The following is a 24,648-nucleotide window of genomic DNA, read 5'->3' as shown; positions in this document are numbered from 1 at the left end:
CCCCAAGAGTGACCAATTTAAAAGAAGGTACAGATTAGATAAGTTTGGAACATTTATAAGGAAAAGTAGGTCATTTGAAAAGAAATTATGGAGATGGGACAGGAAGATGATCAGGGAGCTTTTGAGTGCATGGGGTTTTGGTATTAGGATCAGAAGTCTGGGACTTTTCACTAAACAACTGGATGGTGAAGAAATGCTTTAAACACAGGGAAACAGCCAATGTTGTATTTTAGCTATATGGATGAATAAACATGTGACAATCTTCATCTGTTTGATGTGGGCACCCTTCAAGATGCAGTTCAGGTCTCGTTAAAACCTTCTCTTCATTCCAAAACCTATCTGTATTCCTTAATCCTAACTCCCAAAGCATCTATCTACACTTCACACGGCAAGTCACTACTGCAAATTAGGCATCTAATAAATCGTATGGCTGTTAATTATCAACTTCATTACCTGTCGCATAATAAGGGCTACATGAGGCCTGCTGGTACAAGCCAGCATATCCCACAGCCCTATGTTCCCACTCATGAATCCTACAGTCGAACACTGGTGGGCGGGCACACATCCTGTGGACGTTTTAATCACATATATAAACATTGCCCTAAGAGACAACTAAAGAAACAAAACACAAGTAAATGGCAGAAAGCATGATTGTGTATTTAAGAAAGGATTTATATTCCCACTTAGCTTTGCAAATCAGATGATGCTTCTAAAATATTTTACCAGGTTCCTCATTGGTCTAGATCTTCTTGGCTGGTATACAAAAAACAAAAACAATTCTAAAGAACACACTCTGAAAGATTAGCAAGTCATTTTATGGTGGTGTAAATTATTTCTAAAGATGCTTCTACTCAGTTCTCAATATGATAGACATTAAAACATTGTAAACACCAACTGTCACAATCTAAACCTCTCCTTTAAGATTAGAGAGAAGGGGGAAAAGAATCAAGTACATAGAACTCAGATCAGGGAAAGTCTATCAATCCAACCACTTGCCCCCCGGCTGCAAACAAAAGCCATGAGGAAGATGGCACCACTCTAAGCTCATGTTCTCACATTTTAGCTGAATCTTCAAGCTCTGCCTTATGTTCCATCTTCAACCCACACACTCCTCCCATAAGGCAAGTCTTGCCCTACATAATAATCCTCTCCCTTGTTTATTACTCCCTTCTTTTTCCCTTCTCCAAAGTAAGACTATTAAAAGTACATTATTGTTCATACTTTAGGCAAACCTAAACGGGCACTATTCTAAGCACCTTACATGCTATGGTAGATCAACTGATAAACACTTACTCCTCTTCTTTCAGAGCAAAGTGTGTATGCTTAGATAAGGACTTTGGCCTTGGCCGTGTGATTTAACTTGACCAATGGATAGAAGTGGACGAGATGTGAACAGTGGTTACGAAGTTTGATTTGGCCTCTTACACACTTGTGATAACTAGAAAAAAAAAAAAAGCATGCCTTAGGGGCTACTGCCCCTTCAACCTGGACCCCAGAATGAGAATCACAGAGCAGAACTGACCCCAACCTAAAGTAAGGAACCAAGTCCAGCCTCTCTTGGCAGAGAGATGGAGAGAACTGGCGGGGGTAACAAGTACTAGACCTACAGAAGCCTGCAATTCATGACAGGATTTTGTTCTTTATCCTAAGGACAGTGGGGGATCTTTAGGATGCAGCTTCTAGAAGTCTTCTCCACTCCATCCAGATGCCGTTTGGGGTCCCTTTAGGCCCTTCAGACCCGCAGCGTACTATTATAGAAACATGTACTACAATACAATTATTGTTTATACATTTACCACGCCACCGATATGACTGCTTCTCCCACAGTGTTACTCTATTTCATGCTGAAGTCAAAATAGCGATTGAAGTCTGGTCATGTCCATGAGAATTCAGAGGAACAGATGTTTGAATTGATGGGTCCTATCTCTTCAAATACATGACCTAAACATTTCAGATATAGGAGAAGAGAAAGACATCCAAAGACAGGGGAGCAATCCACAACAGCTATGCCCGTCTCAGAGAAGATTCCTATTTCTTGCTCTGCAGGCAGAAGAACCCAATCAGGGGAGCAGCTGCTGAGAGAGGAGGTGGTTCCACCAGCTGATACTAAAATAAACCAGAGAATAGCAGGCATTTCATCAGCCATAAACCCTCTACTCCCATTTGCATGGCTGACTCCTGGTTGTGCAAGCCTCCGCTTAATTGTCTCAGTGAAGACATTCCTAACCACATTCTCTAAGTAGCTTCCCAGGCAAATCCCACCCCATCCCCCATCGTTGTTTTGGTTCTCTACATGGCACTTGGTACCGCCATGTAGAGATGGCTTATGTGTTTATTGCATCCAATAAAAGTTTTAAGTGGTAAGAGAAGGAGGCTTGCCTGTGCCATTCATTGTTATAACCCTAGCACAGTGCCTGACACATGGGCAGCACTCAGTGAATACTTGTTAAATGAATGGGCTGAGGAGATGAAATGCCTTCTTTTATACACATCCTCCTCTTGGGTATTGGTTTTCCTCTGCAAGGCTGCTTCAGATGTTCCTGTTTAAGTGGGATCTTCAAAGTCCTATAAATGCATACAAAGTCTGACATACATTTGTGTGTCTGCCTTTTTCCAGGCAAAGGAACCCTAGCTATCAGAGAATCAAAGGATCCATCTCTCTTATAGACAGAATTGTGTCCTCCCTGCAATTCACTTGAAGTCTTAACCCCAATGTGACTACGTTTTGAAGACAGGATATTTAAGGAGGTAATTAAGGTTAAATAGGCCATAAGAGTGGGCCCTAATCCAATAGGACTGGTGTCCTTATAAAAAGAGGAAGAGATATCAGAGGTGTATGCACACAAAAAAGGCTACTTGAAAACTTAGGAGAAAGGTCTCAAGAGAAAGCAAACCAGCCAACACCTTCATCTTGGGCTTCTAGCCTCCAGAAATATGGGAAATTCTCTGCTGTTTACGTCACCCAGTCTGAGATTTTGTGATGGCAGTCTCAGGAATCTAATACAGTATCCCTGTAAAGGTAAGAACCATGGATAAGAAACTACCATTTATTTGAGCACCTAAGTAGGTTGTATTCCTTATTCACATCAATACACAACAATCCTGCTGGGTAATTACGATTGTTCCCATTCCACAGAATCAGGAAATGAAACCTGGACCTAAACCCAATCAATAGTTCAGTCTGTCTGCATATTAGAAACACCCTGATAACTTGTAAAATCCCTCAGACCTAGCCAACCAAAAAGAGAACCCAAGTTAATGTGTCCTCAAACAGCCCAGGCATCAGGTACTTCTAATGACTGGTTGGAATTAAGAACCAGTGAGTGAGGCAACCATAATCCCCCAACCTTGGGATTCTCTGATTGCTGGCCTCCCCAGGTCACTTGCTACTGCTTCTGACCATCACTGCAATCCTGCTCGTGGTATGCTCAGTGAATCTTATTTTGTCCCAACCCACCTCCATTCACCCTGTTTCCACCACAGCCCAATATTTAATTGGGGATAGTTCCACTCTTCCCAGTCTTTATAGTTCATCTGGGATCTTACCCCAACTCCAGGGCTTGAATGCATGAACTGGTGCTAAGCCAATCAGCACATTCCATATCTCGGACCACATGACCTATGCTGTCCAATCAGACACCTCTGCACTGGTGTGGGAATTACAGGGAAGAGACTTGTTTTCTTTCCTACCAGATGTGTTCACAGGAGGAGACAGAAACTGCCACAGCAGTCCTGACCTCTCAAGACAAAAAGTCTCTGGGTGAATAGGGTCAACACGGAAGAGAAGGCAACAGAATGGAAAGGAAGTCCAGGTGAAACAACTAGAAATCTGGATTCAACTTTTCTCCAGGCCAGATCTATAGCCACGCTTCTCAATTAGGTGAGCTAATACACAGCCTCTTCCTACTCAAAGCTAGTTGGGTTTTCCAGTCTCTACAGCTTATGTCATGTCAAACCACCCTGGTCTTTTTTTTTTTTTTTTAATTTTTAAAAAAATATGTTGAGAGAGAGAGCAAGCGAGCAGGGGAGGGCAGAGAGAGGGAGACACAGAATCCAAAGCAGGCTCCAGACTCTGAGATGTCACCACAGAGCCTGACACTGGGCCGAACTCACAAACCGTGAGATCATGACCTGACCTGAAGTCGGATGCTTAACCGACTGAGTCACCCAGGTGCGCCAAACCACACCTGGTCTTTGGTGACTACAAGGGTCTTCAGATGTCAGTAAAGTGCTGTGGCTTTCTAACCTGGTGTGTTAGGTATTTTATCGTGAATTTCATCTTGAGATTAGAAGGCTGCCCAGGAAGGGTTTTAAGCAACTTCGTGTTAAGATTTTCTTTTTATTTATTTATTTTTTTATTTTTTTTCAACGTTTATTTATTTTTGGGACAGAGAGAGACAGAGCATGAACGGGGGAGGGGCAGAGAGAGAGGGAGACACAGAATCGGAAACAGGCTCCAGGCTCCGAGCCATCAGCCCAGAGCCTGACGCGGGGCTCGAACTCACGGACCGCGAGATCGTGACCTGGCTGAAGTCGGACGCTTAACCGACTGCGCCACCCAGGCGCCCCAAGATTTTCTTTTTAAACATTACACTGTTTCCATACACAGCACCCTTGGGAGGCTCAGAACTGGAGTCAGAAAAACTCATTTTAGAAGCTCCCAGATTCACCTGGTGAGAAGAGATGAAGACCTAAGTTAGGGCAAAGGTAGTGAGGAGAGAAGGAGATTGGTTTACAGATTTTTTTTTTTTTAGTTTTTTAACGTTTATTTATTTTTGAGAGAGAGAGACAGAATATGAGTGGGGGAGGAGCAGATAGAGAGAGAGAGGGAGACACAGAATCTGAAACAGGCTCCAGATTCCGAGCTGTCAGCACAGAGCCTGACGTGGGGCTAGAACTCAGGATTGGCAAGATCATGACCTAGGCCTATATCGGATGCCCAACCGTCTGAGCCACCCAGGCACCCCTGCAAATTATTTCAGTCAAGGGTTGACCAATGTTTTCTATAAAGGGCCATATAGTAAATATTTAAATCCTTCCAACTACCCCATTCTGCCACTATACTACAAAAGCAACAATATGTAACACATCAACTAATGAGCATAACGGTGTTCCAATAAAACTTTAAGAAAACAGGTGGTTATCTGCTAACCCCAGACTTGGTAAAATGGGTCCAACTTGGTAATTGACTGGATGTGAGGGAGGAGGGAAATGAGTCAAGGTAGCTGCTAGATTTTTTGGATCTTTATGTTCTCCGTGTTTGGTCCCAGAATCGTAAATTGATTGAGTCACCGAATGTCAGAGGAGGATAGAAACTCATTAAAATTATATAGCTCAACAGCCTCGTTTTATTGGTGATAATATTGAGGGCAGCTTCCTCTGAGGTAGCAACTAGTTAGTAGGGCAAGCAGGACTAGAATTTAGCCCTGGTTTCAGTAGTGTATCTATCACACTACATTCCTCTCTTCTATGCCTCTAGATAAAGATGTCGCTCTTTTTTGAGACCACTGTGTTGCATGTAATTATTGTATATTTAATAAATATTACTAGACATCTATAATGAGTCTCTCAGTGGTCCTAGGACAGTCTGTCCCTCAGGAGACTTGGTCTTATCTTTGTTATACATATTTTCCCCAAGCCATTTTTGTGCTTTTGATTTTTTTAGATTTGACATTTTTTTAAGTGGTTGTAAAACATACATCATACTTCTTCACTCTAAGGATTATTCACTCTCTAATCTGAACAATGTTTTATGTTAAAAGCACAGTGAATTTATTCAAGCCAAGAACTGAAGAACTGCTTATTCAGCCTCATGACAAGAAAAGAATAAATCCCAGACATGCATTATCTGAACATAACCACAGTCAATTCCAATTGAAGACCAAAATATCCTACTAAAAGGCAAGCAAAACGCTTTCTGACTGCTAGGCAAAACCAAAAACCATACAAAGAAAAAAGGTTAGGAAAAAAATATGCCAAATACTAGCAATACCTGTCTTTTAAGAGGTGGGTCCATGGATAATTTTTTTTTCTTTCTACTTACTTTCCAAAGAGTATATATAAGCATGTAATCATAATTATTTTAAAAGGTTAATTTAAAAAGTTGGGAAATGTTGCTATGTTGCATTTAAAAAAATTCTTGAATTTCTAATAGTATTTTGCTCCAGGATATTAACAGACTATACTAAATTCTGTAAAAATTATTAAAACCTTTAGGTTTACAACAAAGCTATGCTTTCAGGTCTAAATAGCTGATGTAACCTTTCTAACTGGATAAATTTTCTCTTCATGCCTAGTGAATGACTGTTTAAGTATTTCCAGACACCAAACCCTCTTCACTGTTGTCCTGTTTTCCAGTGTATCTTCCTTTTTTCTCATCCTTTGACAAACACAACATGGTTGGTGAAGTATCATAAATTCAAATTTTTCCAGACTATTATCTTTAAGCAGGTTCCCTCACATTCTCAACAGGAGAGAATTCTTAGTGCTGTGGTCTCATTCCGCTTGCTTCTTTCATGGAATCTGGACCCCACTGTCCCTCTTTGAGAATGGGAGCCCAGATTTCAAAAATGGAGGACAAGTGGCCAGGCCAATGGAGGACAGCTGGCTCTTCTAAAAATGCTAGCTCAACATTGTCAAGCCCTTATCCCCATTCCCACTCCAATGATGAAATACCAGTGGGTAGATACAGAGGAAAAGAGAGGAGAAAAACCTAGTCAGGACAGAAAGAGGCAACTGTGGGTGGCCCTTGAGGACATCTCTCCACTCTAAGTTCAAAAAGACCTAGTCAGCAGAAGGGACCACATGGGAAAGTCTCTAGAAGCAGTCAGCAGAATGCATGCTTAAATCAAAATGCTATAACCTGAACACACAAGTACATGACAAGTTGCTAAGAGTCCAGCCAGCCCTTTCTCCCCTAACCCTCTTCAGACCAACATATGATTGGTGCCACCTCAATACTAACTCCTAATCCCAAGTATCAAGAAACACTCTTGCCCCAAGAAGTCCCATAAACAGGACACTGCTCTTGGGGTTGAATCTGTTTTGGTTTGCATGACCACTTTTGTCACATCTGAATGTATACACATGCACTACAGCACTAGGGTGGGAGTTAGGAAACTTTCTCCATCCTATTACATGCTCTTATGAAGATGTGATGCACTGAGCAAAATAACATTTCACAATGATCTTCTGAGCATATACCACATATCTTTTTTTGTAGTGAGGGAAATTTCTGGTTAAAACTATCATCCTCAGAAATGATAATTCCTATAAATTCTACATTTAGATTGCTAACTTTCTAGAAGTAATACAATTAAATATACCCAGACATTGAACCTTATCTGGAAATTAAGAAAATGAGTAGATAAGGCCATAGACTCTAGAATCAGATTTGGGAGTTTGAATATTAGATCTTCTGAGCGATTAACCAGTCCAAGAAAAAATGATCTAAATATTCTGATGTAAGACAACCTCCTCCCCCATTCTAAAAATCCAGCCAATACATCTTATAATGAAAATCATGATTGACAGGCCCCATCCATCCACAATTAAAAAAATTAAGGTCACTCAAATATGAGCAGAGAGTCTAATATTTACAAACACTTGAATATCTAACAAGAACAGAGACCAGAATGAAGACCAAAAAAAAAACCCAAAAAACCCCACCTTGAAGGCATATGGAGAGCCAGGTAAACTTCAATCAAACAATAGAAATGTTAGCATTAATAACCTCAATGAATTATGACAAGATACTATATCCACAAAGATTAGATGCTATAAAAATTTCAGGCAAAACAAGCTGTTGAAAAATTAAGAATGGTAGATGCTTGAAAGATAAAATTTATCAGAAAATACAACAAAAACAGATGAGAAATAGGAAACAGACTTAAACTAAAAACTAGTCCAACAATAAGAGAAAGGACTGGATGTGAGAAATATTTCACAGGGGGAAAGGAAGACAGGATTGGGGCTTGTTTCCTTATAGGGTGTGGCAGACCCTTAATTGCTCCTAACTCTCCACTGCCAATAAAATACCAGTCCAAACTCCTTAGCAGCTAGAGCCCTTCCCAGAATGCTAAGGCCTTCCTGCTCTGGGCTGATTTCCTTCCCTTTCCCCTTTGGAATCTGCCCAGCAGTCAGTTGTTTGTTGGCTCATGGTGCACCTTGAATCCCACCCCCATCTTTTTATTACACAAGATAGGGGTTTTCTATGACTCTGACTTTGACATTCACCATCAAGTCACAGGGACAGAACTGACAGAGAGGATACTTTCTGGAACTTGGGCCTCATTAAATGTTGTATCTACAGAGAATGAAATTGTTCATTAGGCTTACCATACACAAGGACCAAAAAAACAAAGCAAAAACACAAACGCATTTTTATCAACTAACCAACCGCTGAGATTTGCTAAAATGACAGGTTACACCAGCTATCGTGAGTTACTTATAGAAAGCCCAGAAGGAAATATGAACTTTCCCTGGGGTGATCTACTGGCTTTCTTAGTGGCAACAGAGTGGGCACTGAAGTCATCTGAACTTTGGTCTGAATTCTTACTCCATCATTTACCAGCTGGTGACCTTGAGGCAATTATTTAATCTCTCTGGGCCTCCATTTTTCATGTAGGAAATGAATATTAAGAACCATCGCATGGGATTGTTGTGAACAGGTAGGATATTCAAAATAAACAACCAGTATGGTCCAGACCACAACCCATCAGAAGTCATTGGCTATCAACAGCCAGTATAGCTGTACCAAGGGAGACTGGCTGGAGAGCAGCCCCAGCTGCTACTATCAGTGAGTGCCTAGTAAACATTAGCTATTGTTATTCCTAGTTTCTTATTTGTGGGGTTTTTTTCTGTCTGTGGTGACTATGAAAGATTTTCACACCTAGAAAAAAGTGTTTAAATATTACTTTAATATAGCTATTTAGAAGATCTAGTTATGGCAAATCAACAAAATAATGGGAGGGGGGAAAAAAGGAATTTAGCTTCTCACTACCGGAGCCAAGGATTGGGTGCTTCCAGAGAACTACATGACCTCTGGCCTGACTCTGGCTGCCTCCATCCATAATTTCAGAGAATTCTGGATCCCTTCTAGAACAGCCCATTTGCAAAGCCCTTCAAAGTAGGCCCTGTGCCATCCCTTCAATCATGGCAGCAGTAATAGAAGCCATCAAAGACTCAAGACCCCAAGTTCTTAATCTAAGCTCTGTCACTAATAAGTTATGTGACCTTGGACAAGGGAACCTTCACATCCTTCTTTATGAAATGGGAACAAGAGCCCCTGTTCCAGCTGCTAATGGATCAGCTGCGGTTCAGATGAGAAACTGTACTTTGGAAAGCACGAAGTACTCTGTAAAGCCAAGGCGGTAGGATTTCAATGATGATGGCTTTGGGGTGAGCCCCAGCAAACACACGGGTGCCAAAAGCTACCAGCTATTGAGTTTCAATTAAGAAACTCTGGCCAGGCAAAGCAGGTCAGAGGGAGGCAGAGTTTCCTGGGGGCTCTACAGAGGCACTTAGCAGGCAATAGACCAAGCATCAACCAGAAAATCACTACCATTACCATTAGAATCAGGGACAATGGCATCAGCACCCTGGAAACCTAAATCTTAAAGCTTTAAAAGCAGGAAGGGGGCAGGAGATAGAAGGAAATAGGGAACATGTTCTTATTTTGGCAAAATTATGAAATTGGCCAAGTTTATTTTCAGTACCTTTTTCGCTTTTCCTTTCTGACATTACCCCTATTAGTTTTCCTGAAACACCAAACCCAGCCTGTAGGGTCAGGGTGCCCTCATGGCACCGGCTGGCTGGCCGGCACTCACCAAGGCCTAACCTCTCTAGGAAATGACTTGCATTCTGAAAATGATACCCTCCTCCAACATCTGTGAATTCGAAATCCAAAATCCTATTCCACACCTGACCTACCTGGAGTCAATTATCACAAAATAAACTAACAAAATGTCAATGATCTATGTTATTAAAGGTCATCCTTTTGAGAGAGACTGCGCACGTGCAAGCCAGGGAGAGGGGCAGAGGGACAGAGAATTCCAAGCAGGCTCTGTGCCCAGCACAGAGCCCAATGTGGGGCTCAATCCCATGACATTGGGATCATGACCTGAACTGAAATCAAGAGTCGGTCAACCAACGAAGCCACCCACATACCCCCTTAAAGGTCATACTTTAAGACCCTCATTTTTAAAGAAAATTCTAAGGATGATAATGTTTTAATCCAGTATTCCCAGTGTTTCCTAACTAGGAAAATGGACAGACATCTTCTGTTTTTATCAAATTCTGGCTCGACCATTACCAGTTGAGTGACCATGCACAAGTTACTTAACTCTCTGTGCCCCTTCCGTTAATTATAAATAGGGATGATAATGGTACCTCCCACATAGGATTGATGGGAAGGTTAAGGAGTTAATATATAAGCAGGACAGTGCTGGTCACACGGTATTAGTATTTCTTGAAGATTACATATCTTAATTAATAACACTCCTTACCTGCACCACCCATCACCCACCACTCACCTCTTCCAGAAAAAAAAAAAAAAAAAAAAAAAACCTTCTACATCTAAACTCGTGATGGTCCTTGCTTTCTATCCATTTTCCCTTCCATCCTTTGGATCTTCAAAATCTCCCTATCCACTGGGATGGATGGATGGACGGGGACACACACACACACACACACACACACACACACACACACACACACCCCATCTACAAACTCTCTCAAATATTTCTAGCTTAAAGAAGAAAAAAAAAAAGCTTCCTTTGAACTGGTTTCCCATCTAGGTAAAGGCCTTCATCTTCCTTCCCACATCTTCTCAATGGTGAGAACAGTGCAACTCTTTAAACCTGGATCACTCTCTTGCTATAACAACTTCTCCCTTCGTTCCACTTCAATACATGTGTATCAAGGGTAGTGTCATCATCCATTTAATCTTCGAATTATTTTAATATGGATTTGCTTCTCATTTCATCAGAGTATCTTTTACTACTTGCCGAACTCATGGACTCTCCCCAGCTAATACCTTGCTGGTGGTCTTTGACCATCAGGTGATGCTGACATGCTCCATTCCAAATTGGCTCACTGCTACCACGGCTGCTTCTTCCTGCCTCCTTCCACTTCCTCATCCTACCCCTTCAACACTGCCCTCGCCTGGCAGACACACTCTTCCCACACACGGAGATCTTCATTTCTCGCCAATCTATCCTCTTGCTGTAGACATAGAAGGAGAGCAGAAGGACATCACACGAACCCATGGGAGAAAGGGCATTTGAGGTGGGAGAAGAGCACAAAGACCGGGGGGGGGGGGGGGGGGGCGGACGTCAAGGTGCGCCACGAGCCAGCAAACAACTGAGTGCTGGGCCCCACTGACTATCAGGGTAGACTCCGAAGGGGAAAGGGAGGGAAATCAGCCCAGAGCAGGAAGGCCTTAACATTCTGGGAAGGGCTCTGGCTGCTAAGGAGTTTGGACTGGTATTTTATTGGCAGTGGAGAGTTGGGAGCAATTAAGGGTCTGCCACACCCTACAAGGAAACAAGCCCCAATCCTGTCTTCCTTTCCCCCTGTGAAATATTTCTCACATCCATTCCTTTCTTTTCTCTTAATACTTCAGCTTGCTTGGTTTTTCAGTTTCTCCAGGTTAGGACCAAGCTTTCTGCAGCAGTTAATTCACTTTTTTTTTTTTTTTAATGTTTATTTTGAGAGAGCCTGCAAGCAAGTGGAGGAGTGGAAGAAAGGGGGAAAGAGAGAACACCAAGCAGGCCCCATGCTGTCAGCATAGAGTGGAACTTGGGGCTCAAACTCACAAACCACACAATCATGACCTGAGCTGAAATCAAGAGTCAGATGCTTAACTGACTGAGCCACTCAGGTGCCCCTTCACTCTTTAAAATAGAAAGAGACTTCTCCTGGGGAGTCCAGGGCAATGGGTGGGTCATTGCCGTGGGCAGGGTAGCTCCTGATTGAGAGAGCAGAGCCCCCACACAGACTACCCTGCCTACATGTCCTGCCCATGTCTGAACTTTTTTTTTTTTTTTAAACTGGGATACATTTACAACACAATCCTTGAACCTCTGACCTGACAATAAGCCCCGTGATGGGAAGGTCCACAGCCTTAGATTCTGGTATATTGCTCAGTGCCATTCACAGTGCTGAGCCTATCACAGATACACAGATTTACACTAATTTGTGCTGGGCATGCAAGTGAACTTGCAAGGCAGCATGGGAAAATAGCAACAGCAGCAACAAATGCCTGAAGACCTGGGGCTCCCTAAAAGGAAAGAAGCAATACTCTACAAAGCAAAATCAAGACAAGCACCTTATTACAGATCTGATCCAAAAACCTTAAAGAGTTTTTTCTATTGTAGAGCCCAAATAAGCAATGTTGTATTTTAATGTAAATTTTTTTTTCTTAAATTACCAACATTTCCATGAGAGAGCTATTAAACTAGAACCCACCTCCTGAACTGGTACAAAACCAGAAAAGGAACATAGTACAGTAAGGACTCTGGAATACGGCAAATTTGGCAACAAAGCCTGGTTCCACCACAAATGAGCTGTGTGGCCTTGGGGAGATCTCACATCTTCTCTGGACCTAAATTCCCTCAATTATTCGAAGGGGAAACCACCTATTCCACTGCATTATGAAAACTAATGTTTAGAACGGACACCAAGAACCTGGCTGAAAGTAGGCACAAAATAACATTAGTTCTTGTTTTCTCAATAAATAATTGTATGCCTTCATCGGGTCAGTCACAGTTGTAGGCACTGGAGATGTATCAGAAGAAAAAGTCAAATGCATGTTCTCATAAGGCTCTTATGACTCATCCCTAGCCTAAGAACAGAATGTAAACCCCAGTTTTTTTTTTTCTCCCCAGTGAAAAATACACATTATGTCCATCTACAAATTGTGCATACAGTTGTAAAGGGGTTAAGGATCTCCTCTCAGGACCTGAGATTAAGAATCCTGCCCCTATATCAGTGTCTTCCGAATTTGCTTATTAAGAATGACTCAGGGAACATGTTATAGTCAGGGCCCCACTTCTGATTTACCAAAACAACAATACACCCAAAGGAGGGGATTAGGAATGTGGGTGTCATTAAGTGTCCCAGGAGAATCTCATCATCAAGGAAAGACTTAGAGTTCAGTCTCCAGCACACCTGCTTTTCCTAGACTTACCCAACCTATTAGGAACCTATTACTTCCTATTAGCAAGTGCTTAAGATTTGTGAGTATAAAATGAAAAATATTCCAATTCTAGGCTACAGAGGTAAATGCTATACCCCCACAAACTTCCTAGATGACTCCAATACGAAATATCAATCCCAGTTTATCCACGCAGAAGTATTTATTAAAGGACCACCATGTAAAAAAAAAAAAGTGTTTTTTGTTTTTTTTTTTACAGAAAAAAAAAATCAGAAAACAGAAAGAGAACGCAAGAGCTCGGGCATCACAAGGCCCTGATACACATCTACTGATTGAGCCAAGGCCAGGAGCTGGCACGCCCCAGCTCCACTTCTTGGTGACTGGTTGAACTCTCCTATACCTGAATATACATCACTGGTCATCAAGGGGGCAATCACAACCTCGAGACAAAAGTGCAAAGTACATCTACCGAAGTCTGGTTAACAACATATCCACCTCCATGTAATGCACAGGTACATTCTTAAAATTTTTTAAAAAGAAACCCTGAGCAAACATTTTACAACCTCACACAACAGTTAAGGCAACTATGCATCTAGGAATTCTGTAGCAATCCCAGATTCAAGTATTCTATGCCTCAGTCACACAGACAGTGGAAAATCCTGGAAGCCCTAGTGTGTTACTGTCCAAATTATACCTCCAAGACGATTGTTTGCACTTGGAAACAACTCTGCCCTTGGGCCCTATATCCAGACTGCAGCTGAGTAAAATGTGCTCCTAGCAAGAGAAAGCACTGCTCCCTCTCTATAAACGAACAGCTCACTGAAGAGCCAATTCGGGATCGGAATGGCCGAAAGCCACAAACAAGCCCCTGGCCCAGGCATCCTCACAATTTAAGTCACACTAGCAACGGCTTTTTCTTAGGCTTCACAAAACAGGTCAGGACTCCCCTTGGCAAATAAGGCCAACTCCTTTCAAGGACAAGGAAGTTTGTTCCCCACTCCAGTTAAGCTCTTCTGTGGCCTCCCACATGGTCTTCCCTTTTCTGTCCACAGGCTCTTTTGCCTATCTTTCTCCAAGGTAAGCCTTTCCTAATCTGGGCCGCTTTCCTTATTTGACAACAATGACTCAGTATCCAGGGCTTGATACAAGTCCCTTTATAGAAAGTAACACAAGAATTTGTTAACAGCTTTCTTTTGGATGCAAAACCAGTGGCATTTTTAGGCTATCTTCATCCTCGGGATCTGGACTAACCTGGAAACCAAGGGTGTATATTTGCCATAGCCATATGGCACACTCTTGTATAATGCGGCCCCAAGAGCCCACCTCTGGAAAGTTACTTCCTCCTAATTCCATCCAAATGCCTACATTCTACCCATTAAAATTATCTTATTTCTGTGAGACCCTCATTATCAGAAGATTTGTTAATAGAGAAAATCCAGGGGTGCCAGGGTGGCTCAGTTGATAGAGCTTCTGAAACTCTTAGTTTCTGCTCAGATCCCTATCTCCAGGTTCCTGGGATTGAGCCCCACATCAGGCTGTGCACTGGCAGAGTGGAGCCTGCCTGGGCGCTCTCTCGTGCTCTTTCTCACTCATGTGCTCTGCCTCTCGCTCTCTCAAAACAAATAAAAATCAAGACTTAAAAGAAAATCCAAATTGAGGAAAATTTGGCACAGTACTATGTGTGGGGCATAGTAACTCTAAAGAACGGTTTGACAGTTTCTTATAAAATTAAAACACATTTACTATAGGACTCAAAAACCTCACTCCTACTTATTTATACAAGAGAAACTTCTGTTCACACAAAAAACTTATAGGCAACTATTTATAGTGGTTATTCACATCTACCAAAAACTGAAAACAACCCAATGTACTTCAATTGGTGAATGGATAAATAGTGGTATGTCCACTCAGTGGACTACTACTCAGCAATAAAAAGGACTGAATGGATACATGTAACAACATGGGTGAATCTCAAGTGCATTACACTAAATGAAAGAAGCCAGACTCAAATGGCAACAGAATGTGTCATTTACAGGACATTCTGAAAAAGACCAGAGTGTGAGAGCAGAATTCAGAGCAGTGGTTGTCAGGGGCTACGGGTGAAAGGTAATTACAAAGAGGCAAAAGGAAACTTTTTGGGGTGTAGGAACTGAACTTGATTGCGTGGTGGTGAGACTGAATATATTTGTCAAAACTCTAAGAGGCACAAAAGATACATTTTATGATAAAGGATACCTGAATTTTAAATTTAACATACTAACACAAAGAGAACACTGAAACAGTTTAAATGATACTTTATCTGAGACGGAGAAACTAAGAACTTGTATTTAACCAAATTTAGATAATTGTAAATATGTGTTAATTCTTAGACCAAAATAATCCATTTTTTTGTTACGTAACTTCTGTAAGATTTAGATCAGCAGGACAAAACCTTTCTCATTTCACATTTGACTCTTAAACAGTCTATTTACATAGATCTTTCTCCCCCAAAATATATTAGGGCAACAATTTTTGACAAAGACTTTATAATCCTTAGATGATCCTAATATGTTTCTTTGGTGACTATCAAATCACCATCTTAGGTTGATTATTGTCCTCTTTAACAGTTATCTGGCCTAACTTAGCCAGATCTTCTCTGGGTCACAGCTGTATGATAACATCCCTTGTCCAATGTCAATTTCATAGAGTGCTTGAAATTTTTCTTTTGCAAGATCTGAAATTTGTCTTTGCAATCAATTTATGTATTATATGGCTGAGTTATCATCAGACCATTAGAGAGCCCAGCCAATGAAACAGTGTGTATTAAGTGGCAAGTAAATTTTGGGTGGGGAAATACCATTAAGTGATGAGACTTAAGTGAATATACACCTGTTATGAAAACTTTTACTTTCCTCTGTTGCCTCATAACTGCAGGGAATCAGATAATCAAATAATACATTTAAAAGTAAAGATGACTCATATTTTACCAATCACATTTGGTTGGTTTTATCCCAACTCTGAGAACCTACATTCCTTCACTGAGCACCTATTATATATGACAGTATATTACAAGCCCATAAAGATGGGTTAGATGCTTTCTTAAGTGTGGCAGGAAGGAGACATCATTGCCATCATGTTGTCTAACATTTACTGTTTATTGAGCAATGACCAGAATGGGTCCTAAGAGCTTTACTGATACTAACTTAAGTTTCTCAACATACCTATGAGGTCATTACTATTAATACTCTCATTTGCTAAACAAGGAGTCTCAGAACTATTCAGTAAATTGCCCAGGTGCACACAGCAAGTCTTCGGCAGAGTTGGGGTTCACACCCTGTCTAGCTGTGGAGCTTGTACGTTTAAAGACAGCAACAGCCCTCACAGTCTGGGGCCATTCTGCCCCCAGCTCTCCAGGTTAGCTGGATCTCTGAGATTTCACACCCCATGATTAGTCTATACACATCTGTCAAATCACTGAAGACTTGGGATTTCCTGGACAGAATACCATATAAAGCATAGCAACAAGGGCAGCCAAGGAGCAAAGGAACTGAACTTGGCAGCTGGCTCCTCCCAGCCTCAGTGCCCTTGGAAAAAGTCTGAAGGCAATGAGGCAGCTGCCCCTGGCACCCAACAGCTGCCACCCCTTCATGCTCTTCACTCGGGGAGGCAAGCTGTGCAAGCAGCTTCTTGCACCCACACTTTAGACAAACCAGACTAAATATAGCCAATGCTGCTCTCATGAGCCAGCTCAGAGCTGGGAGCACGGCTACATTCCACTTCAGCAAATTGGGGAGAAATCAGCTCGATTTACAAGAGAGCAGCTTTCCTCGCTTGCTCCTGTGGTTTCAAAAGGACCATACCCAAGATCCGACTGGGCTGTGGGGAGTGCTGAAGGTTTGGCCAAGCAGCTAATAGGGCCCACAGGAAAAGTAATAACCAGATAGGACTCAGGAGCATCCTCATTCACTTTCGTGTCCATAAAGGGCTAAACAAGCACAACACCAGGACCTTGGGGGGTGGGGGGGATCCATTAGGTGGAACATACTCTACATACACCCCTGTTTTATGCCTTTCCCCCCATTCCCCAGCCATCAATATCCTGGTCCAAAGCTCGCTTGATGCTACTCCTCTGGCAAGGCTATCCCATCCAGTTCAGAACTAGATGCTCCATTTGTTCTCAGACCTCCCACATCACGTTGTTTGTGCTTTTACTTATTAGCACTTCTATCATTCCACCTCATCTGCTTCTTGTCTCCCTTCAGCAAAGGGATGATGGGGGCGGGTACAGAACAGGCTAACCTCCCTTCTTTATTGACTCCTCCCCCCACATTTAGTCAAGTTCCCTGCACACAGAAAATGCAAAACCTCTACAATGCCAAGGAGTTTGCAATTCCCTACCTTTCTCCTAGTTAAAGGCACAACACGTGACACTCCCTAGAGTTCAAGCACCAGCTTCAGACCCCAGGCTGCCCCTCCAGTAGGTCACCACAGCATCTACCGTGACTCAGCGTAACAGAACACGGCAACAACGTTCTACACGATCTCCCCCCTATGAACACCAGCCCTCGTTTCTTCTGGCTCCGGAGTACAGCAAGACAGGAGAAGGAAAGGGCCGGGCCAGGCCAGGCCAGAATAGGATTAAACTGACACCCTGTCTGAACTGGCTGAGAGGTCCCAAAGAAGTGACAGGAGTGGCAGGAACCAGCCTCGGCAAGCACAGTGGCAGGGTTTGAGGCCCCGCTTCTCACACTCTAGACAAGAATTTTTGATGACGAGCTTCGATTCACCACTCTCAGGTCTTAAAAAAAAAAAAAAAGTGATTAATACAAGCTGCCGGTACAGTAAAGTCCAATCTTCTGGGCCAGAGAACAAAATAAATTTAGAAGGAAAAAAAAAAAGGAAAAGGAAAAAAAAAAAAAACCCTTGGGGATAAGTGAAATGGAAGAGAATCAGGCAGTTAGTTGAACAATAACATCACCATGCACAGGGAAGAGCTGCTTATGAAACCGGTCTACGTGCTCCTACCGCTTCTACAGCCCTACTCTGTAGGTGAACACAGAGGGGAGTTCTCCTCTGTGATCTAAGGAGCTACTGGGGCAATCAGAAGCATCCATAACCCTATCCACTAATTTGTCTTCCCTCATTCAACAAAATTCACCAAGGGTCTACCATGGCCCAGGCTGAAGACAGGCCCACCTGCAGACAGCACGAGCACCACCAAGTACAAGAGGTGAGTACAATGTTCTCAAGAAGAAAATGCACTTAGAAAAATGTCGGGGGGGTTAGAATGGAGGGCCATCTTCCTCCTTGTTCCAGGTTTCATAAGAGGGGAAATCCACGCGGACACTTCTGGTCTCTCTCCACTCTCACAGGTTCTTTTCAGAAAGGAGACAACTATAGACACACGTCTATGAAAGGGAACAAAGCATATGTGGCTCTGTTCTCTCTCGTTCCCTTTGAGTCCCACCTGCCTGCTGCAGGAGCCCAGGTTCTCCTGGCTCTTCAGGCTGTTACAGGGGCAGGTACCTCCATGAGGGGCAAGTTCCCTGCTTGGGTGCGAGATCAGCAAGTCTGCTTTATCATCCAACCCAAAGCCAAACAAACCAGCCCGAGGAGTCCTGTAATAAAGACATTTTTATCTCCCGTCGGGAGTCTGTGACCTGGTTCTGAATTCAAACAGGATAGCAGGGTAGAGAGCCATCACTTACAACAGCTTCTCTTTGTTAGGAGTGTTTGACTATCTCCTTTGCCCTCTCCTCCAGCTGCTGTCATGTATCCTTACAATACCTTGGTCATGGGCAGGTTTTTTTGTTTTGTTTTGTTTTTTGTTTTTACTCTTTTGCAGGAGAGAAACTACAGAACCTGAACCTTGAATGACTTAGAGGCCATTTGATAGCCAGTTTGTTCATTTAGGATGGGAAATTCAGATTCCTTAACACAGATGTCATTTAGAGCATATAACTTTCCATTTGAAATCTTTAGGGAGGTGAAGAGCTGAATATTGGAAGTCATTTTTCTGCCACATAAGAGAGACAAGTCTATTACATCTGGAATAGAAACACTACAATGTTTATCTACTCACTTTTTTAAATGCAGCTCTAAGGATGAAGCAAGCAGGAAAGGAAATGAGAACAAAGAGTAGGAATACCCTTCGCTTGCTTCGGGGCATTTCTACTCCATTCATGAACAATTCCTGCAGTCCTCTGAGTGCCAGGCACCAACCTTGGACTACAGAGATGAATAAAACACTGTCCCTGATGAGTCCACTTTTTCTGTTCCCTGTATAATAACGCAATCTATTTCTGTTAAAAACATCACCTCACGGACACAATCATCTATACAGTCTGTCCATGGAGAATGGATTACTTTGTGGTTTCTGCGTGCTACCTCCTCCCTGGTGGCCCTAGTTTTTCCAGCTATTTGGGGTAATTTACTACAATTTTTTTTTTTTTTCAAAAAAGACAATGGATGTAAATATAATCCCAACCTGAATGCAGACCATGCATTCTATGGCTGGAAGGTACAACTCTAAGCTGCCCAGCTGCCCATAAATGCAAGGCATGGGTCGCAACCAGGCTAGGGAATAGAAACAGGATGTCGTAATGAAATTCAGAGAAGAAAACACAACCCAGGGTGGCCATAAAACATAGGGCACCTCTTTATCATCTTAAACTCAAGGCTACAGGTTCAACAAAATGAATCAGCTCCCTATTTGTTCTTAACACTTTTAATACTTCTAACACTTTATATTTAACACAAGGTCAAGCTTACTTAACCAAACAGGTTACACATGATAAAATAAAACACCTTCTAATTTGCTAATTAGACTTGTGTGAATAAGTGAAAATTCAGAACACAAAACATGCCAAATAGTAAACCTTTTTTTTTTTTTTTTTAAAGGATGGGAATACAAAAACATTTACTAAGGATCTATGTTCTAAGTACCCTCCTATAAGGCCTCTCCTTTATTAAATCCTCTCAACTTTCCTAGGAAGTAAACAGTAGTGTGTCCTTTTTCCCAGATTCAGAAAATAAGTTCAGATGTTAAGTAACACATATTGTATTTCCTATTCCAGTTCCTCTGGCAAAATTCCTTCTCCCAATCAATGTTTCTCAATGAACTTAGGGACATGGGTTGTTACCTAGTTTGGGGTTGTGAACTTTGCATGGGATGGCCATGCACTGAGGGACATACAGCATCCGGGGCCTATGGACAAAAAATAGGAACAACAGTCCCAATATATCCCAGCCATGAGCTAGGAAGTTCAAGACTCCCTGGATGAGTACTGCTCTATCAGATTCTTTGAGTATCAGGACTAAAAACTGAGGAGAGGGGAACTTCCTTTAAGAGTCTCTCCTACCTTCAAATCTCTCAGAAAGTCCTTGATTTTATGGCACTTGGGCTAAGAAAGCCCCATGCACACTTATGGAGTCAGTTACAAAAGTGGCCATGAGTTTATTTCCCATACATTCCATAAGCATTTACTGAGTACCTACTAAGTAAGGGTCTGGTACTGTGCTACTGGCTGGGAATATAAGGTCCCAAGCCCCAAGGGGTTAGTCTTATACTCCAGTGAGAGATTAAGTTTGGAGATGTTAAAATAGGTGTAACCACAGGTACTAGGGAAGCTCAGTGGAGAAGCCCCTCCCATAGACTAGGGCAGAGAGCTGGAAGGCAGGGCTGAATCAGGTTCGCAGAGGAAATGAAGTTTTCCCTGAGCCTTTAAAGATCAGGTGAGAGCAGCCAGGAAGAGCCCAGTCTAGGCTGAGCAAACAGCCTTCACAAAAACTGAGCTAGGAATCCTATTTGCAGCCAAACTTTAAACTACTTCCTTCATTCCTCAAGTGGAGACCTCATTGTGATTCAAACTCAGGATCTCCTGTTTACTAGACAAGCACTTGAACCAATAAATCTCTACAAAATAAAATAAGCCTCTGCAGTCCACGTGTACTTCATTCCAAAGCCCTTGTTTTTGCAAGGTCTGCCTTTGCTGGTATAATAACCCATCAGACAAGAAATATGACTAATTTTATACTTCTTACAGCAAGCAGGACATTCTTTTCAAATGCACTGTGGACTGGCAACCATGGGAGTGTCCCTCACTTGGGAACACAGAAGAGTGAAGAGAAAAAGAGGATAATCAAGGTCAGCTGAAGGGTGAGGCAGAAGGGGTGCCAGCAGGTCAACTTACCCTTGACCTGAAGCTCAAAATGATCCTTATCCTCTGTTAGCTTTTTTCACTCATATGAAGCCTTGTTTCACTTACCATCAACTGTACCAATGCACGAAGCCTGATTTTCACATTATTCTATTTGCACAGGAAGCTTATTTTGGCTATTTTTTCAAAACCATGTATGCTATATATGTAATATAGAAACTATATATGTGAGTATATTAATAAATAGGTAACTAAAAGTAGCCAACTGGGAAACTCTGAACCTCAGCCCAAAGGCAATAGTTTTTTGAGTTAACGTACTGAGCACAGAAACTGGGTTGTTGCCACTTCAGGTGGTTAAATAATTATGAGAGCAGGAGTCAGAGTAGTTCAATTGTTCTCTCCTGGGGCAGGAAGGGGTGAGGGAAGCAAGCCCTTGTGGCTCCCTCTTGCCTCTAGCCTACAAGGAACGGGCTCATTTCCCCTTGGCAAGGAGCCAGATGCGGTAGGCGGGCATGCCCTCATTTTCCTGCCCCAGTTCCCCTCTTACCTGAGGCACACTCAGGAACCATAACTCTGCAGGTAACTTCGGTCCCATAATTATTGCATTTTTATCATTCAGGCACACTTTGACCTCCAATTTGACATCACAAACACATCTGGTCCACGTATATTTCCCCATAAATTACCCTGCACACAAAAAAGTCTTGTGTTCCAAGGTAAGATATTCTGAAGTAAAACTTCGGGATCCCTCACAAACCTCCTGTCCCTGCTTCCAACCAGGAGGTTCAGGAGAGGCAGTATCGTAGAGCTCCAACCGTAAAGCCAAAAGGCCAAAATCACACTAGAAAAAGAGGAAGGTATCTTCAAAGGAACGGATTCACCCCAACGGAAGAGGCTGGCTATTCTTTTTTATTCCTGGCTGATTCCATTTCTTTTTTGTAAACTTTGCTAACCCCGGGATGGTGGTATAAACAGAGACAGGTGTAGGGGCACCTCCACCCTCTGAGTACATCCGCTGCTACCGCTGTCGGGTGCGCATGATAGGGGCCCTGGACCCAATCGAAGTCCATGCTTCCCGATGACGCACCCGGCCGGGGGTCCTCTCCCACGTGGGGGGAGGGGGTGTTACAAAATGGGCATTCCCAGTCCTGCGGCCACCCAGCCCGCCCCGGTTAGAGGGGACAGCGAAAGGGACACCTCGGAGCTGAGACCTCATGCCCGTCTCTCCGATTTTCCCACTTCCAGCACATCGTTTCGCATCAGGGGTACTGTTTGCCTCCAACCGCAAAGTCCTGCGCACCTACATGTCTTTCTAAAGCAACTGAAGAAAGCGCCTATTCGCCTTCCGGGACTCAGGTGAGTGCCAAGAGGTGTAGGAGGAAAGGGCCCGCTCGCCACCACCCTCTTTCCTCTCCTCCCCACGTTCCCCAGGATTCATCAGGGATGTGTGTAGTGGGGTGCGCGGGTTAAGAGGGAGCTTAAAATGCCCAAGCGTCCCTTACCTTCCACAGCCATTCTCCTAGAGCTTCCCTAACGCATGCATAATTTTCTCGGCCGAGGTACTCCTCCTGCCCCGCGCTCCCCCCTCCTCGCGCTTTCGCCTAAATATTCTGCGCTCATCTGCTCCAGGACCAACCTGCCGCGGTCACGCAAAGCGAGGCTGCCGGCTCGGCTCGGCGCAGGGCGGCCCGGGAAGTGTAGTTCTCTCACTTCCCTCCGACCCGCGAGAGCACCCCGAATCCTCCGCGGGGAACTGCTCCGTCTCCACACTCAGACGGCAGCTCCGGCCTCAGCCCGCCTAGGCAGAATAATCCCTCCTGGGGGGCGTCTCGCGGGCAGAGCCAGCGACCCCCGGACGTGGCGAGGACTACATTTCCCAGGATGCCGTGCGCTGGGTTTCGTTCGGCGCTGAATAGAGACCCGAAATTGAGCTCTTCGCGGACAATTGGAAGTGGGTAAGCACCTGGCAGGCAGGGGTCGTGCGGAGGGCAGGGGGTAGCTGGGTCTGTGGTGGAATCTTCTGGGCCTGTTCGCCGGCGTGCTTGGCCAGTCATTTAGTAAGGGGAGCAGAGCTCCGGCTGGCAGTGGTTCCCGCCTGGGCCAGAGAGCCGCTTCCCGGGTGCGGTTCAAACTTGTTCCTCTGCGCCCTGGAATACGCGGGGTTCTGGAGAAAACCGCCAGGTGACGTAGCCGTCGTCTAATCCTCCAAGTTGTACAGGTGTATAAACACTTAAAACGGAGTGGGGGATGGCTTAAAAATACTGAACAGGCACCAGCCTCAAGGGGTTATTGAGAACCAAATCCCACCTGAGGATGTCAGATGATGGAAGGCTGTCTCGCTTCCCAACTAGGAGGCTTTCAGCTTGTTTGGCCTGGAAGCCAGTTGACGGTATGTGGTAGGGCCTAATAATTAACAGCGCCTAAGAATTAGTGTCCTTTCAACTTCTGACCCTGTGTCCTAACTCCAGGTGTTGGGTTGCTATAAGCAGACAGGGGAAAGAAGCACGTGGAGGGCAATAGAATTCCAGAGCTGGTAAATACTGATAAAAATGACGTCCCCAGGCTCTTTTCTTTTCTTTTCTTTTCTTTTCTTTTCTTTTCTTTTCTTTTCTTTTCTTTTCTTTTCTTTTCTTTTCTTTTCTTTTTTCTTTTATGTAGAAATGTAGATGCAGTTATGGCTGGTAGAGATAAGGGAAGGGTCCTGCGGAAAAAATCTGATTCAGGACTGCAGTAAGACTTTTAAAGGTCTTGAGCTTGAAAGTTGCAGTGGTTCTATATCGTTAGATATATCACTATCCCTATCTATCTAAAAACTACTCTGGAAAATAAGGAAGTATAAAGATTTGATCCTTCCCAAAAGATGACTAGTCAGATTTTGTCTTGGTCATAAATTTTTTTTAAATAATTTTGTTTCTGAGGGTGTACATGCACACCTGCTTTTCTGGTCATGGAGTATGTGCCTAGTCCTGCTATCTGGTAATATGACTGTGTCTGGGTCCTTTTTTTTTTCCTTTTATTTTCCCCTCCCCCTGTGTCTGGGTACTTTTAGAATACCTGTGTGTAACCATTAAATGCCGTTGGTGATACTTTAACTGTGAGTCCGTAGAGCTGTGTGCAAATCAAACCCAAGATTTCCATCTTTGGTGCGGTAGCCAGAGACCTTTTCAGTGAGACACAGTGGGTATTTGCCATTGGTAAAATCATTTTGCCAACTTAATATGCAACCAAGCATTTTAAAATCTGGGAGGAACAAGGGGCACCTGGATGGCTCAGTTGGTGGAGCACACAACCCTTGATCTCAGGGTTGTAAGTTTGAACTCCATGTTGGGTGTAGAGATTACTTAAAAAAATATA

General features: G+C 43.2%; 1 protein-coding gene across 1 annotated transcript in view; it reads right to left on the bottom strand.

Annotated features, from left to right (window-relative positions):
* Window positions 1-22,925, bottom strand: part of SAMD12 (sterile alpha motif domain containing 12) — a 389,352-nt gene extending 366,427 nt beyond the window's left edge. Inside the window, exon 1 of the mRNA XM_032591935.1 lies at window positions 22,797-22,925. Within this exon, the coding sequence (XP_032447826.1) occupies window positions 22,797-22,809 (13 nt within the window). The 5' untranslated portion in view covers window positions 22,810-22,925. The remainder of the gene's footprint in view (window positions 1-22,796) is intronic.
* Window positions 22,926-24,648: the final 1,723 nt, after the last annotated feature.

The sequence above is a fragment of the Lynx canadensis genome, chromosome F2 (genome assembly GCF_007474595.2).
Source record: "Lynx canadensis isolate LIC74 chromosome F2, mLynCan4.pri.v2, whole genome shotgun sequence".
Taxonomy (NCBI): domain Eukaryota; kingdom Metazoa; phylum Chordata; class Mammalia; order Carnivora; family Felidae; genus Lynx; species Lynx canadensis.
The sequence above is the reverse complement of the archived record's forward strand: the minus strand, read 5'-3'. Positions and strand labels throughout refer to the sequence as shown.